Source organism: Pongo pygmaeus, chromosome 3 (assembly GCF_028885625.2).
Source record: "Pongo pygmaeus isolate AG05252 chromosome 3, NHGRI_mPonPyg2-v2.0_pri, whole genome shotgun sequence".
Lineage (NCBI taxonomy): Eukaryota > Metazoa > Chordata > Mammalia > Primates > Hominidae > Pongo > Pongo pygmaeus.
In genome coordinates this window covers 24,479,000-24,497,257 of record NC_072376.2, presented here as the reverse complement: position 1 = coordinate 24,497,257, position 18,258 = coordinate 24,479,000, and the positions used below count along the sequence as shown (strand labels likewise).

The 18,258-nt window shown below is 38.6% G+C and overlaps 1 protein-coding gene across 2 annotated transcripts in view; it reads right to left on the bottom strand.

Annotated features, from left to right (window-relative positions):
• Positions 1-300: 300 nt before the first annotated feature.
• Positions 301-18,258, bottom strand: part of ZCCHC4 (zinc finger CCHC-type containing 4) — a 56,788-nt gene continuing 38,830 nt past the window's right edge. For both annotated transcript variants that reach the window (XM_054485019.1, XM_054485020.1), the window contains 5 exons: positions 8,344-8,465; positions 8,024-8,099; positions 5,795-5,846; positions 5,134-5,278; positions 301-1,316 (listed from right to left, as the gene is read on the bottom strand). In XM_054485019.1, coding sequence (XP_054340994.1) covers positions 1,181-1,316; positions 5,134-5,278; positions 5,795-5,846; positions 8,024-8,099; positions 8,344-8,465 — 531 coding nt within the window. In that variant the 3' untranslated portion in view covers positions 301-1,180. The remainder of the gene's footprint in view (positions 1,317-5,133; positions 5,279-5,794; positions 5,847-8,023; positions 8,100-8,343; positions 8,466-18,258) is intronic.

Genomic DNA, 18,258 nt, shown 5'->3' with positions numbered 1-18,258 from the left:
GCTGTTATTCTCCCCATTATAATAATGCTAATAATGAAGAAACTGGGGCTTTTAGTGAGAGAGTGACCTGGCCAAGATCATACAGCCGGGAAATGTTAAGGGTAGGAATGAGGAGTTTAGTTTGGGAGTTTAATTACCAAACTATCCTGGCTTCTGCTACGAACTACTTTTACAAAGACAGAAACTTCCTGCATAGGTTAAAAGACACTGGAATGACAGAGCAAGTAGTAGTTCTAAACATCTCACTCATTCAACAAGCATTTAAGTGATTCTAGACCATCAGAGGACAACTGCAAAAAGTACTTGGAGAAAAAATATTTAATAATAATGTAATTATAATTACAATCTGTATATCTAAACAGTGCCTTTGTAAAAACTCTTTCCATCATCTTCAAATTCAGTCTCAAAATAATTGTACACTGTACTTTTCTTTTCAAGTAGGGTTTAAACTATTGTTTCATATTTAACATAAAATATTTTCCTATTTAAATTAACATACTTTTATGTTCAAGGTAAACAAACTGCATAGGTTTTCACTTTCATTTTCTTCTGACGTCTTCTGCAAAAGAATGCTGTCTGCCCATTTTTTGGATAAAAGAGGCTAGAATAATGTGACTGGAGCTGGGTGAGGTGGCTCATGCCTGTAATCCCAGCACTTTGGGAGGCCAAGGCAGGCAAATCACTTGAGGCCAGGAGTTCGAGACCAGCCTGGCCAACATGGTGAAACCCCATCTCTACTAAAAATACAAAAATTAGCCAGTCGTGTTGGTGTGTGCCTGTAATTCCAGCTACTCAGAAGGCTAAGGCAGGAGAATTGCTTGAACCCGGGAGGCAGAGGTTGCAGTGAGCTGAGGTCGTGCCATTGCACTCTAGCCTGGGAGACAGAGCAAGACTCCATCTCAAAAAAAATAAAAATAGAACAATGTGAGTGGGAGAGACTTAAAGTGAGGAAAAATGAATGCTGAAAGAACTAGTAAACTGGCTGAAGATGGAATAACTCCCCAAGTCTCCAGAGAGGCAGATAAGGGACTGTAAGCCAGCAAATGCCACCTGCCTGTTATCTAGCTCAGAAAGGTGCACACCTCTGGAAGCAGCTGAATTTAAGTCCAGTGTGGCACTTTCAGAAAATGGCATCAAAGGTTGGACCATAAATTTTTCTTATTCTCCAGTCACTGGACATTTAAGAGCCAAGATATTGATGGGCTCTTTCCCTCCTTTTCTTTCTCCTTGTAGCAGATGTATGATTCATGGACTGTCCTTTCGTGGTCTCCATTTTCATCTTATTACTTTTTCTTTGCCTCTGCTTTCTGACAGCTCTGGAAAACAAGGTGCTAAATTATTTCACAGAATGAGCATAGTGAATTATGTAATTATGTTGAAGTTTAATTAACTAGCTAACCAAATAAGAAAATAGAAGAAGGGAAAGAATCTACTGTATTGCAAGCATAAATCCTCAGTCTCCTAACAATACCAACAAGGAAAGAGTCAGAGGCCTGACCAAGCAAAATGTTTGAGAAAAAAAAATTCTTTAAAAGATGGTTACTATGGATTTAGAACAAGCTGTCTGGGGCAAACACACCACAGAGGTAAATGCAAAGCCAGTGAGATTGGACTTTTTAAAAAAGTTTTTTGTACATCTGTATTGCTCAACTCAGCAGAAGCTGATACATGGGGCAGTCAGCAGAGATAGAAAAATGAAACAGCACAATGGAAAAAACCAAGAAGCCTTGAAAGGGCTTGTTTCCTAAGTCCTACAGATTTTCCTTTCCTCAGTGGATCTAAAAGTCCTGACAAGTGCCACGCAGGGTTATCAGCATTTTGTGGTCCTTATCTTGAAGATTAGCTTCAAAATAAACAAGCTGGAACTCACCCTCTAAAAACACTGAACCACACCAGACAAAACAGATTCTTTGTTTCTGGTGTTCTCCACACTAAGTTACAGGTGACCTGTGGCTGAGAAAATTACTGGCCCATCCATTCACTTCTCCAAGCTAGCAGAATCATGCCATGACATTCAACATATCAAGAACCAAGGAAGGGGCGAGAGCTACAGCAATGCCAAACCAGGACTCTTCCCCTGATTACCCAGCAATATCAAATGTTAGGTTCACCTCTCATAAGCTTCTCCATAGGAAAAGCTTATTCTTGATCTTGTCAGGAATAAACCTGGGAAAAGAGCTTCATAAACAATGTATCCCCTAATGGGTTCAATTTATGCCTCACTTTTTGTTTACTCAGCATATGTTACCTGTTGAGAATACAAAAATGAATGGGCATCATCTTTGAGTTCAAGGAGCTGGGAGACAGAGATAAGGGGGATAGTCACTCCCTCTCTATCCCTACTTTTTTAGGTGAAAAGGCTATGAAATCAATGAACATCCCATGAGGAACCTGCAGAACCAGCTTGATTCCAGGATCTGTGCTCTTCTATATACTCTACTTTAAATTATTTATATATGAAAACTGCTAACCATATAATAATCACTCAATAAATATTAGCTATTATTAGTTCCACATGACTATTTGCTTGACAACTTTAAATTTTTTCATATTTAGATTTTGCACTATGGACTAGGGATACCTTATCAGTTCAAAATAGAACAGTCTCAGAAGGAGTAGGATTGAAAACTAAAACCAAAAAAGTCATCTTTATAGTATTATACTGATTAATGCATACTATATAAATCTATTTCCCCACTTTTTTAAAGTAGGATAATTTCTTGATAAGTGATGATTTAGCAAACTTAATGAAATATAGTATAATCTCTAATGGCAAAGTCAATGAAGCCATGTGTGCCTGTACACAAAATTTAAGTTTCTCTTTGGCTCATCCACTTATAAGCAGGACGAAAAATGAATGAAATTTCACTAGGGGATACGGTAAACAAAAACAGAAGGAAAATATTTGAAAATATTCATCTGTAATATGAATATACAAAACTTTCCAGAGATAAAGTTTTTGAATGGTGATGAACTGACTATAAGTCAGTTTTATTTTGTCTTAAAATTAAATTGACCTAGTATTTGTTCTTTAAATCATAGGTATTTATGTAACTGATAAAATGAGCTATAACCACAAGAGGGAGCCAGCATCATTCCAGTTAGCAACTAAAGAAAAATTAACACCAAGGAAAAACAAATTAATATAAGACAGCTGTAAAAAGCATGAGATGGAAAGACCTTTTATGTCATGTATGCTAAAAAGGCTGTTACTTTTCACTATTGTAAAGAAAAAAATAATTTTGCTTTGTCAATTTCATTATAATTTTTTTTTTGAAAGCAGTAACTATTAACAGGAGTTTAGGTGTCTTCTGAGAAAAAAAGTAATATTATTTAAGAATTATCAGGCATCCACATCTCAAAGGATTTGCTCTTGAAATTAAACTTGATAAGATCTAGTCCTGAAAGATACTAGATGATTTCCCCTAATGAAATAGTATATTAGTGCCAAACAGACTAGCTGAGGCTATTTAGGAAGCAATGAAGGGCCTACAATAGAGTATCAAAATGCAAATTCAGTTTCCATGTAAGTTCACAGAATTAAAGGCTGAGCATGTTACTGACTACCACCCAGAATCACACTGACAATGGTACAGCAATCCCAGACTAATATGATTATGAGGTTGTATTCAATTTTTGAAGGTTTATTCTAAGGAAAATATTTTATAAGATTCTTCAGGCTGGGCGCGGTGGCTCACGCCTGTAATCCCAGCACTTTGGGAGGCCGAGGCGGGCGGATCAACAGGTCAGGAAATCGAGACCATCCTGGCTAACACGGTGAAACCCCGTCTCTACTAAAAAATACAAAAAATAAGCCGGGCATGGTGGCGGGCGCCTGTAGTCCCATCTACTAGGGTGTCTGAGGCAGGAGAATGGCGTGAACCCGGGAGGCGGAGCTTGCAGTGAGCCAAGATCACGCCACTGCACTCCAGCCTGGGCGACAGAGCGAGACTCCGTCTTAAAAAAAAAAAAAAAAAAGATTGTTCAATAAGCTTCTTTAATTAAGTTTTTAAAACTCTACTTTATCCTGGATTACTCAGTGGAAATAATGATTTAAAGTAGAGTAAATGTAGGAACGAGGCAGTTGTAATAGTAGCCAGAATTCAAGTGGCTAGACTACAATGGAAAAAAAATTTTTCACTGACCACAAATAAATAAAACACATGGGAAAGAATTCTAATATTATCATAAATAATTATTTAACTATCAGATATTTCTAATACAAATCAATTTTTTAAATTACAAGTCATAGTGATATGGTAGCCCAATCTGAATTTTCATATAATTTCATATAATGTCATATAATTTCATATAATCTCAAATTTAGCTATCTGGTAATCTCCAATTAATAACTGTGTAACATTAGTTTTCTTAGCAATAAAGGAAGAAGGCTTAATCACTGTCATCCCTTTTAGTTAGGAAAAAAGTATAATCATTCAAATTAGCTCGGTTAAAATAGCAATGTTTTTCTCTTTTTGTTTTGTTTTGGGGATAACTGTTCCAGAAGCAATGCCTCTTCTAAATAAGCTATTGTCATTGGTATCCCCATACTCTGAGTTGTAATCCATAGCTGTAATCAAATATTGGTGAGATGTGAAAATAATCACAGGAAAAAAAGTAATAAAAATTTCAAATATTTAAGCATTAAGCATGTCTAAATATTTTTCTTAAAATTTGATACAAAGAAATAGCTTTCTTACAATTTGCCTACTGTGGAATTACTTGCTATTCAATCTGAAATGCCTTCTCCAGCCTTTCCTGCCATCATGTGTCTATATCTGATCTGTCCCTCAAAGCCTGACTTAAATATCATGTCCTTCAATAAAGCATGAACTATCACCCCGTATAACTTTACACATGAGACGTAAAGCCAAGGAGAGGTAAAGTTAACCACTTTCTACCTCATATTTTGGTTATTTTCATCTCTAAGCTGTAGAACTGTAAGCTCTTTGAAAGCAAGCTCTTTGAATCATCTTCCTCTCCTCCCTCCATCCATCTATGCAGCCAGTACTTAATAGTGAAAGTGACAATTAACTTGGCACTTCAAGATCCTCTGAAGGTTGCATGCTTTTGTGGATTATCCTGTATAAAACACAGATGGAATACATTTTTCTAGTAAAGTATTCGACTGACTTGTTAGCTCTTTTAGATGTAGCAATGTTAGGACAAGTACTGCGTTTATGATCCAATTCACCACAAATAAAGCAGCCATCTTTGGGGCTCTCGCAAGAATGATCTGGAACAGCACAGTGATTGCAAATGCTACAGTGGATCCAGGCTGTAAAATAAAAATTAAGTTTTAAAAGAAGTTCATGTAACGTAATTTTTCATCTTATTAACTTTTAAAGGTAGGATATACGAACAGTGTTTACTTGAAGTATTGTGCCAGTTTGTACAGCTAGTTTTAGTTTGGCTAAACAGACCAGGGAGAAGAGGTTGGAATTCCACATAAACTAGCTAACTTCTTTCTGTTACATGCAACAAATTCAGCCCTTCTCCAATGAGTTATGAGCTGACAGCTACTGTCACAATGGAGGCTGGCTGAGTGACACAATGCCTTATTAAAATAAGTCAAACCAAACGCCACACTGAAACAGGTTAGCAATCATCTCTCGTGCAATGCGGAACAAGGCAGAACATACATGTTGATAACTATAAAATTAAAAAGCAAATAAATTACAAGTCTCTACGCTGATTATTTTCTCGTTTGCAAATACAATGAAAAATCTGTTTAGATGGAGAAAAACTCTAAAACGTGTTCATAGGATCTCAAACACTAAGTCTCAATACTTACAAGGCTTTACACACTTTTTACAGAGAAAGCAATGGTTCCATTTCCTGCCATCCTACCAAAAAAAAACAATTTTAAAATTATAATTAATTTGTTATTAAAAATCAAGTTCTACCATTAAAAATTAAAATGTCTTATTAAAATCTGTGTAAATTATTCATTCCTTATTTCTGCCTTTTCTGGGCTTCACAATTAAATACTTTGATTTTAATTTATGCATTTCTCCACTCAACTCAAATGCCTCCTTGATGGGCCTCAATTTCCTTAACTGTAAAACTAGGAGATTTATCTAAATGATCTTGAAAATCCACTCCAGTTCAAGCAACCCAATCTGCACAAAGAAGGACTCAAATGAAAATTTCAAGAGAATTAATGATTCATAATTTTATGTCTATACTGCATAATCCTTAATGAAATTCATATTTGAGAACTTTACATAATTTAGAAAGATAGATTACAGGTTACTGTTTGATTAATTTTAAAACTATGAAATAAAAATATCTAGAAAAGTGCATAAAATATATCCAATTTAATGAGTATTGTAAAGCAAACACGGATAAAACCCACCAGGTCACGAAAAAATACCACCAGCCCTCTGGAAACTGCCCCATGCCCCTACTAAGTCACAGCATCCCTCCCTTCCCCTCCAAATAACACCTCTTTAGTTTGTGTGATTGTCATTTCCTAGCTCTTGCTTCCTTTTACCACCTTTGTGTGCATCTCTAAATAATAAGTTCGTTTTCCTCAACTTTAAACTATACAATCTGGGCATAATTGTTTTAAAATGAAGACTACACATCATGTCTCAACTAATAAAAACTAAATATAAACAATCAGATGTATTAACATTGTCAAAAACAAGTATAACCAGTAATACCATTATATAATCATGAAAAATGTACTTTCTAATGTTTATATAAATGTAGCCTCTTCTTTGGAGAATAATTTGTGTTTATGAGCCAAACTAAACTTCACAGGCCCTTTCTGACCAGATTTAGTTAAAATAAACAAAACAACTTAAGGGTCACCCTGCCTTCCTAAGAAATTAGGTGGTTTATTTATAATTGCCAAAACTTGGAAACAACCAAGATGTCCTTCAGTAGGTCAATGAGTAAACAAGCTGTGGTACATCAAAGGACTATCATTCAGAGCTAACATAAAATGAGCTATCAAACCATGAAAAGACATGAAGGAACCTTTAATACCTATTACTAAGTGAAAGAAGCCAATCTAAAAGGCTATATACTATATGATTCCAACTGTGTGATATTCTGGAAAAGGAAAAACTATAGAGACAGTAAAAAGATAGTAGTAGCCAGAGACACCCTTCAGGAAGAAGGATGAATAGGTGGACACAAAAGATTTTTAGTGAAAACAGTGAAACCACTCTGTATGACACTGTAATGGTGAAAACATGTCATTATACATTTTTCAAACCCATAGAATGTAAAACACCAAGAGTGAACCTAATGTCAACTAGGGGCTCAGGGTATTAATGATGTGTCAACGCAGGTCCATCAGTTGTAACAAATGCACCCCTCTGGTGGAACATGCTGCTAGCTGGGGAGAATGTGCATGTGTCGGGGCAGGGGACATAGGGGGAATCTCTGTACCTTCTGCTCGATTTTGCTGTGAACCTAAAACTGCTTGAAAGAACCAAGTCTATTAAGAAAAAATAATACCTAAATAAATAAATAAATAAATAAATAGGAGGATGTCCCTTTACAGTCCTTCATCTGCAAAAAATCAAGGAGTAACTGCACCTAATAAGGCTGTTGTGAGGATTAAATGAGTTAATCCATGTAAAGCTCTTAGGAAAGTGTCTGGTATATTAAAAGTGCACAGTACATGTTATTAATTATTTCATCAGAATGATGATGGTACCTAATACGTCAATGCCTTATTTGAAACACCATAATTTTGCCCTCAACATACACATAATTGAGCATTCATTTAATGCCTTATTTGAAACACTGATAATTTTAGCAGTCACACAGTACCATTTGAAGATGAATTCAAATAACTGCTGGTGATGATGAAGGCAGTTAAGTATTTTTAAAAGCCTGTTGTACTCTATAATTTAAAATATTGTATTATAGCATAATTAATAAATTATAACACATATTAATACAAATCATATTAACAAAATAACATTGAAAAAGTAATAAAACTAGTAAACTAAAATAAAATGAATATATCTAAATAAAAATACATTCTATAAGAACACCATACCTTGGATGTGCAAGAATTACAGTGCTCACAGTGTTGATTCTCTAGAGAAACATACCGTTGACACAGAGAGCAAAATCTACAGAGTAAAAGACAGAGAAATCAGCTGCATACATTTATTGAGATTTACAGAGTAGATAAAACTTTACAAAGCACTCATTACAAAAACTGGGTGCAATCTGAATTCAATTAAGTATGAAATTATGGACCTAATTTAAAAGTAACAGAATAACATGATTCAATACTGAAAGCATTTGACTGATAGATATATGTAACTTTATTTTCAGCGACTTGTGTACTTCAAAGTTCCACTGCGATCTTACCTGTACCCTTCTTCAGTAGGAAGGATTATTTTGTTGGGTGGAATGTTGGTGAAAATACGTACGGGAGACTGTTTTCGACCTGTCTTTCCGTGTTTATAAAGTGCATGATTATCATAATCTACCTAGAAAGTTAAAAATTAGAGCAGAAAGAAAATTTACTCAAATTAGTCAACATTAAGATTCTTTAACCAATAAATGAACAAACTGATGCCAATATATGAGTTAAAGTATTTGTCATGCCAAGTGTCAGGTTCCAGTCCAAGCTGAGGACTGAGGGGAGTGGGTGGACCAGTGATGGGTAGCTGGAATAACACTCAAGGATCACAGACAGTTTCGACATGGCTTTTACTCTCTCTCTGGGCATGAGCGAGACTGGGCGCAAGCTGTGCGTGCAAGCCCACATGGGTGCAGGCCATATGTACAGCGTTAGCAGGTAATTATACCTTTTACAGACAACAATGGCTCCAGGCCAAGCACGAGCTCAGGTGGGTGATCACCTAATGAGTCTCACATGGCGTGGTTACATAACGTGTGGAGTTGTACGACTGGGCTCCAAACCTGCTAAGTCACGCTGTGCCAGAAAGCCACCTCGGCCTACTCCTGACTAAAGCGCAGCCATCTCTCTTACACTCCACCTCCCTGACCAAGGGTGTCCTCTGGGCAGGGACACGTGCCCATAGGGTGGAGCCCTGAATTCATAACACACAACAACATAGAAAGCAACAGCTCCAGGTTATGGCAGGCAACCACCTCATGGTGACATTACCCCAATGTTGCTTTACACATTAAGCCGGGTTTTTGTTCCCCTACCTTTAAAGGCATTAGGGCAGGCAACAACAGATTACCTTTTGTCCCCATACTTGGTTGGAGGAGGTCATCCTTCCTCCTATAGGGTCTTGCCACATGGCCTGGCCCCACAGGGGCTGGTGACCAACTAGTCACCTTGGTAACTTCTAGGTAGTTAACCACAAGGTTAACCCTTGATAGGCCACCCACGTATCAGTACAGATTACCACAGGTGTCACCTCCTTGGTGATCACCATCCACAGCGGTCTAAGTTCAGCCTATTGGCTACTTTGCCCATGCCTGGTTTCAAACCATATGGTATCAGTACTAGGTTGGACTGCAACAGCAGTCTAGGCAGCAGTAGCACTTTGGCTAGACCCATCTGTGTATCATGGCCCCCCATCAGGAATGGGGGGATGCCCTTCCTTAAACAGCGATGGCTCAAGGTGTAGGGTTGCTTCAGGCACCATGGCCTTATCTTACATTAGGACTACAGGTCCCAAGACCTCTTGCAACTCTGCTGCTAAGGGACTCGTACTCAGCATACTCTGCTGCTCCAAGTAGGTACCCCACTTTGCCACAGTGGATGCCTGCGCTGTCCCAGTTTGGGGGATTGTTATCCATGAACACACCCATCACACTATCAGGCAAGTCGTAGGCACAATGTCTGTAGCCTGTCCTGCCATGCTCTCATGAATCTGAAGGGCAGCATATGAGTTACAAACTGCTTCTTTATCAATGAACAACGGGGCTCAACTACCTTCCACAGCTGGGACCAAAAGCCCACCAGTGTTCTCAAGTGCTCTATGCACTGCTATTGGCCCCAGCCAAAACTATCTGTGGTCACATGTACATCCAGCTCAAATGGGCACCCAGTTCAACTACCTATAGGGCTTATGCCTGCTAAATGGCCCACTTGGCTGCAAGGAAGGCGGTTTCAGCCGCACCATCTTAATTCTAGGCAAGGGGAGTGTTACCGCTCCTAAATCTACAAGAGAATCAGAGGTTAGCATAATATCATTAATGAGACCATGGCTAATGGTGGGGCTATGCAAAAAGCCCTGTGGCAACACTGTTAAAGTCCATTGTCATCCTCCCATGAAGGCAAACTGTTCCTGGCTCTCTGGGAAAGAATGCATTAGCCAAGTCCACTATATAGTGATACTGTCCCAGTTCCATCAAGTGGTCCATCAAGTCTGTGATAGACAGCACAGCTGCCAAGTCATGTAAAATATCCAACCCCAGAATGTATCTGTGCTGGTGTCCACCAGCACCAGCACTTGCTGTACATTGGTGGGAGACCAGTGGGTTGCTAATTTCACATGTGGCCTCCTTGGGAGGGGCACCTCAGCCAGTTCCCTCATCAAACAGAAAAGACTTTACACCCCCACCTGGCTGCAGCACATAGTCTTTGGGCTGGAGTGCCAGGGTGGGACCAGGTCACGCAGAAACGTTCTTCTCCTGCTTGGGTATTTTCTGGAATTGCTGCTCTGGAAACAACTGTCTCCACAAAGTTCACTGGGCTGCTTATCAATTTCCTCTTGGTCGACCCTGGCCAAAATCAAATCTATCCACATCTGTGAGCGTATCACTCATTGGGACCCCCTTTTCTCCCATTGGGGGCACCCCTGCAGGTGGGGCATCTTTCCCTTCTTCATGGCACGGACCCCTTGATCCCGCCAACAGCCTCCTTGGTATCAGACCAGGTGGGGGTCTCTGGCCAAGACAACAGACCCAGGCGTGCATCCAGAGCAGCCTCTAATTCCTTTTCCAAGCTCTGTAGCCGGGCCTCCAGGTGCCCCGCCTGCGCCTGGAGGTCCCCATTCATGGCAGCTTCTAACTCTTTTTCTGAGCTGTGTAGCCAGGCCTCCAGGTGCCCCATCTGTACCTGTGGGCCCTTACCTCTACTGCATCCCTCAGGGACTGGGTGTGTACTTCTCGTAGCACAGTCAAAAATGCCCATCCAACTCTGCTGGCAAAAGCTCATTCCTTCTCAGTGCTCTGCATTTCTAGCTGCTTCAGTGCCTTCTCCATGCTCAAGGGGGACCCATCTACTGCTGCCCAGGTTTCCACTGGAGCCCATCCAAGCAGTACAGCTGACCCTGGGTACCACAACCCATGTTGTGGCCACAAGGCTGACCCAGAATCACCAGGGAATGAAGCCTCATTCTCCTCGTTATCCTGTTCGTGATGTCAATTGTCACGCCAAGTGTCAGGTTTCAGCCCAAGCAGAAGACCAAGGGGAGTGGGTAGACCAGTGGCGGGTAACTGCAAAAAGACTTGAGGAATTGTAGACAGTTGCAACATGGCTTTACTCTCTCTCTGGGAGCAAGCGAGCCCGGGCACGAGCCAACCCAGGCACAGGCCATATGTACAGCGTTAGCAGGGTAATTATACCTTTTACAGACAATAGTGGCTCCAAGCCAAGCACGAGCTCACGAGTGATCACCTAATGCACCTGCGGTGTGGTTACATAATGTGCAGAGTTGTGCACCTGTGCTCCAAACCCGCTGAGTCATGCTGCAGCTGGAAAGCTGCCTTGGCCTACTCCTGACTAAAGCACAGCCACCTCTCTTATAGTATTTAACAAGAAATTCTTAAGAGCAAGAGTTTACTTATTAACCAAGTAAAATTTGTTTTACTTGGTTAATAAGTAAAATAAATTTACTTATTAACCAAGTAAAATTTCATTATTAAAAAGATTTGTTATGACAAATTCACATTGTCTAGTATTAAAGGAACAACGCTAATCTTTTATCTAATACAACAGACTTTACAAGAAAGTCTATTATGTATTCAAGAACTTAGCTTTTGGCATTAAAAAATTCAGCCTTTGAAGATGTGTGCTCATTTGGTCAGGGTTTCCCAATTTGTGTGTGAAATTTGCTCTGTGTCATCTTACGTAAGAAGAGGGTAACGGTACTTAAAGTTGCTGTGAAGGTTAAATGAGATAATGTTTGTAAAACACTATTCAAGGCCTGGCATAAGGTAAAAAATGGAGATGAAGACACAGGTTCACAATTATAGTTGTTCTCCCCACAGTGACTATTTCAAACATGTACCTCTCTCCTCAAGGTCCTTAACTCAACTTTCAGTTTCAGCAGATTATCTTGAAAGCAAACCGAAGTGAACAAGCATGACTTCTATTAGCTTCTTACTTCAGTCTCCTCCTCCAACCTGTTATCCACAAGCATTCTCATTTGGTTTTAAGACTGCTGTGAATCCACCTAGACACTAAATCCATCTTTCTTTAAACCAGTAGCTCTCACAGTGTGGTGCCTGGATCAGCAATATCAGTGTCACCTGGGATCTCATTAGGAATGCAAATTCTCACCTCACCTAGGGCCTAATAAAACAGAAACTCTGGGAGTAGGGCCCGGCAATCTGTGTTTTAACAAGCCCTCCTGGCACACTAAAGTTTGAGAACCACTGCTTTTGATTATCCACGAGAATACCATGAGGTTTTTTATGAGGTCAGTACAGGTAAGCCTGACATTCAAGTAAGTTATGTACTGAATTGTTTCTATAATAAACAAGAATACAAAAGAACTTACAACAAAACTGGCTTGTAAGCTAGCTATTTAATAAGTGAATCACAAAAATGTAAGAAATTGAGGACAAGGGAAAGAGAGGGCTTTAAGGGGAGATTCCTAGGCTTGTTCTCCAGCCCTGTCTAGTTTAAGGCTAAGCTTCAGCAGTGGGAAAAACTAAGTACACTGTAGCACAGGATGAGGAGACCCAAGGGACAGTGTGGAAAAGCCCCTAAGGGTTTCTGGCTGTCAGTATGGTGAGTTTGCAGTCCAGCATAACTGTGTAAAAGCTGGCACGGACTCACAGTTGGTCTATTTGGAAGTACAGTATCACAACAAGGAAACTTTCAGGTTAGATCACATTTGAAGCCCCGTGTTCAGTCACTACATTTCAGGAGAGACGCTGATAAAACTAGTTCATTTCTTTGAAAAATAATGGGAATGAACAGAATTTATAGCTTAACAAATTGAGGATGTTTATCCAGAAAAGAGATGACTGGGAGGATCTGATAGCTATTCTATAACTGAAGGGGTGTCCTATGGAATAGCAATTGGACTTATCCTTTATTGCTTCAGAGAATAGAACTAGGACCAATGGTTGGAAGTTAATGGGGAGCATATTTTATCTCCATATGAGAAAATTTTCTAACGATTAGAGCTATTAAATAAATTGCATTGCCTTCTAAGGCTGTAGTCCTCTGCTCACTGGAAGCATTCAAGTGAAGCTGGATGATAGCTGGTCATGAATTTAGTGGAGAGGATTATTACGTTGGGAAGTCAGCCTACGTTACCTGTTTCTTTCTAACTTTGAAAATTCTATGAATATATGTTATCTATTAGAGGCTAGGATACAAAAATAGATTTTACTACAAAATCACCTTAAAATAGTACCATAAGTCATTTTCTTTTAAAATCATTTAAATTCATAATGTTTCCCCTAATGCACTCCTCTGTGTACTCAATAAATATATGGTACCTTATTAAACTCAACAAAGATATTTTGAGCATTTATGAGTGTCATAAGAAAAAAATTCTTCCCAAGAGATTCATATGAAGCTTTTCAAATGTTGGAGAATAATATTTTAGAAAGATTTCTAGTACATGGAATATTCTATGCAATATACTAGATAGCAGATGGAAGAGAGGGGAAAAAAAAAGAACAATTTCTTTATGGTTACCCAAGGAGTCAGTGAATGTATGTGTCAGGAAGGTGGTTGATTGCTTGATTTTGCATAACCTAATTGAGATTATTATTATTTTTAAATGTGGGTTTGTTGTGCTAATTAACTATAAACATATGGTATGTAAAATGCATGCTGCTAGAGTAAATTAATGTACCTCTAACATATATCCATATTTCATAGCTTCAGCCACACAAATAAACCTCCTATGGAAGTGCTGTAAAGCAAACACAATTTTGCAAATTGCCTATCACTAGTAGTAGAGCCGATACACAATTTTCCCATCATTATCCCCGACATTTCACTCACAATGATGATGAGAGGCATTTTCAAATAGAAAATTTATCCCATGGAACTGATTAATGTGATGAAGTACTGTATAGAAATGAGGAAAAGCACAAAATCTCTGCAATTCCCAATTTTTAATTTTATCTATACGCAAATGTCTTCTGTAACATGAGACTGAAACTAGTTAAATGGAGACCAAGACATCCACATCAACATTTATACATTTATTTTGTGCCTACTATGTTCCAGGTATCAGGCCAGGAAAGAAAGATTAAATAAGACAGAGTACTTGCATTTCTGTAACTCCCTAAGAATTGTGTTCTATTGGATTTCAGCACACACAAAAGGTCCCCAGTACCTTCTTCTGCTCCAGCAACCAGCTTCTACCACAGCAGCAAAGTCTATCATAATCCCCATATCCCATAAGCTCTTATTTGAAATTAACATGTGGACATCTTATACCCCTTTTTCCTTCAAACCCACTACATGTTTTATGTTTATTATAGATTAAATTTTAAGAATTTTGGTAGCCATCTTTTAATTTGCAATAATTTTCCAGAAATTGCTGCCAAAATATCTTCATTTCTGACTGTGAAACTAATCTTGAAAAACATAGTGTCCTAACAGGCTGATGTTTAAAAAGGATAGCTTTGACAAAAGCAAAGAGCTATATTTTTAACACCCCAGACGACTGTCCCATATTAAGTACAAACAAGAGAGAGCAGAATGTCTCAGGTGGAAAGGAGGTGAGATCATCTAATTCAGACACAGAAAATTCAGGACATGAACACCACCACTCCCTGACCCCACCCCCATGGTGGACACCACTAATCACATTACTCTTTGCTACCAAGCCTGGTATTCTCAACAAATTCTCCAGAAAATCACTAGCAATTTATCAGGCTTAGCACCAAAAGAGAAACTTATCTGCCATCTCTTTTCTGGTTCAATCATTTTATTTTATAGGTAAGGAAACAGAACCTGGAGAGATAAAGTGACTTCTCCCAAGATTAAGTGGTCTCTAAAAGGCAGTGCCAGGACTCAGACTTCTGACTCAAAATCAGAGTTTCTTTCCATCATCATATCCTTCCTTTCTAATTTGTTGTTAATAAAACTCTTGGTTTTCTAGGTCTTTGATGACTGTTTTATTCTGTATTCATCAAGTGCTTGATCACTGAAGAGTACATAATTTATGTTTTATGAAGATTTGCAGCATTTCTGCCTTCCTCTTACCTGGGAAGTATTTCCAAAGAAGAGATTTAGTGATTTGGGGTTTTTTACTGCATTGTGGTTTGGGGGCTTATATATAATCATCTCAGGTGATGTCCAAAAACAAAACAAACAAACAAACAAAAAAGGCCTAATCAAGGTCTATGGGAAAAGATCTGTGAAGGAGGAAAGAGGACTCAAAGTTTTCATTCAATGAAGGCTAATATACAAGAAAAAAAAGTAACACAAAATGAAGTTAGGCCAGGCATGGTGGCTCACACCTGTAATCCCAGCACTTTGGGAGGCTGAGGTGAGAGGATCGCTTGAGCCCAGGAGTTCGAGACCAGCCTGTGCAACATAGAGAGATCCCATCTCTATTTAAAAAAAATTTTTTAATGAAGTTAAAGTAACAAAAGAAAAAGAGGAAAGCAAAATGCTCAGAAAGGAATAATAGGTCCAGAGAAATTTTCAAAAAATAGAAAAATTGTCCAAGAACGTAATCAAATAATGTTTATAAATACAGGAGGAGATATGGCACAGTTTCTCCAACATGAGCATGTAATGGACAGTACCGTTCTTCCCTTTAGCAGGAATTAGGAAAAACAAATTTGCTTTGTTTTAGACTTTGTTCTCATTTTTTTTTCCAAAGGTTGGCTTTCTCTTTATTGAGAAGACTGCTTTTTAGCCTGTCAGACACATATGACCTAATCAGAACCTTTCTTCATCAATACACTGAAGTGTATAATTATTGTCCACACTTGGACCTTGCAACTATTTCTCAAAACTGTAACCCTAATATTTCCAGAAGTTCTTTCCTAGTAATACAGACTGCCTAACAAGTGACGGCTGGTTACTCCAAAATTGCCTCTCTCATCTGCTGTATTCTGGATCTGTCTTCTTCTGCCCTCTCACCATTTCAAACTCTTGCCCATAGCGAAAAAAAAAACTCCTCTCTAAATATGGATGCAACAGTTTTCTAAGGGCACGAATTATTAGGTTGGTGCAAAAGTAATTGCGGTTTTTGCCATTAAAAGGAATGAATGAATTAAAATGAATGGCAAAAACTGCAATTACTTTTGCACCAATTTATACAATTATGCAATTTTAATCTCTCAGATGTATCAAAAAAGGACCTGAGGGAGAGTTTTACCCCACCTTGGGACTATCTGAATGATGACAATGACAGTGATGGTGATGACAATGCCGACAGCAAGAACCTAAACTTAATACTTGCTGTGTGTTAAGGACAGGGCTAAGCCTTTCCAGGCATTATTTCATAAAATCCTTAAAACCTTAAAAGACAGATATATTATTGCCATATTCATTTAACAGGTAAGATAAGCTTCAGAGGGGTTAAGTAAGTGCCAGCACCAGGATTAAAACTCAGATCCTTTTTGACTCCAGGGTTCATGCTATTTCACTCAGTTATCCATTTGACATATACATGGCACCTACTGTGAGCCAAACATTGCACTAGACGATTATCCGTTGCCAAAGGTGGAAGATGCTGCTGAAAACTAGAACCCGTTTACGTAGTTAACATCTTTAGAATATGTCAGCTATCTCTGTATTGCAAATGTCAATACTAGAAGCATCCCTCAGACAAGAAACAGAAAACTTGATGCCCCAAAAACAAGTTAAATGAGCTTTGAGAAGACTTATGATATAAATTTTGCTCAAAGCAGAGCTCAAGAAGTCAAGTATAAAATGGCTTGTGCTACACATTTTTGGAACAAAACCTGTTAATGCTACTTAATAGCCATAAAAAAGTCCATTATATTTGATAAAGTAATCTCAGTTTTGGAAACCTATTTTTAAGTAAGTTATATAAAACATGAAAAAATTATATGCATAAAAGGTGTTTATAGCAGTGTTATTTACAGTACCTTAAAAGGTAAAAACAAAAACAACCTGTAGTCCAAAAAGAAGGGAATAATAGCCTGTAAATGAAATAATTTAGTTATTAAAGCATAAAGATTGTGTAGCTATGTTTAAAAATGTATACTTATAAGACATAGTGAAGAAAGCAGAATTCAAAATTGTCTTCTATGATTACAAACCTGTAAAAAGTACTTTTAAAAAAAGATTAAAACTACTTTGAAAGTACAGTGTCTGCTGTTTGGGTGGAATCACAAGTAGTCTTTTACTCTCATTTTTGGTAACACTGTTTCTTTCAGAATTTTAAAATAATTTTCGTAATGGTATATGCCTTCAGGATTAGAAAGATTAGAACAAAGTGCTAGCTTGCAACAGCTAGTGAAGACATTTACAGCTAAAACTCTGCCTTAATCAGGGGCTAGTCGATTATTCAGAAAACTCAAATAAAACACTCTTACAAAAAGAGGAAGCAGGCTGGGTGCAATGGCTCACGCCTGTAATCCAGCACTTTGAGAGGCTGAGGCAGGCAGATCACTTGAGGCCATGAGTTCAAGACCAGCCTGGCCAACATGGCAAAACCCTGTCTCTACTAAAAATACAGGGGAAAAAAAATTAGGTGGGCATGGTGGCACCTGTTTGTAGTCCCAGCTACTCAGGAGGCTAAGGCAGAAGAATCACTTGAACCTGGGAAGCAGAGGTTGCAGTGAGCCGAGATTGCACCACTGCACTCCAGACTGGGTGACAGAGTGAGACTTTGTCTCAAAAAAAAAGAAGCAGTACCTGCCCAAAGACCATACACGGTGATGGCAACAACAGGGTTAACTTCAAACACAAGGGAAAAAAATACAGGAAAGTGGAGTTTAAAGCAGAATGAACTTAAAAGACCAGGTGGAGCTGCTGTGGACAGCAGCCTCATTCTCATTTCAGGCATGGGGAAAATTCCATAGTCATCACTGTGAAGTTACTCACTCCAGTAACTTCCTCCTGGAATCAACACATTCACACAGAGCCATCTCTGCCTTCTCTGACACTCCTGACATCCC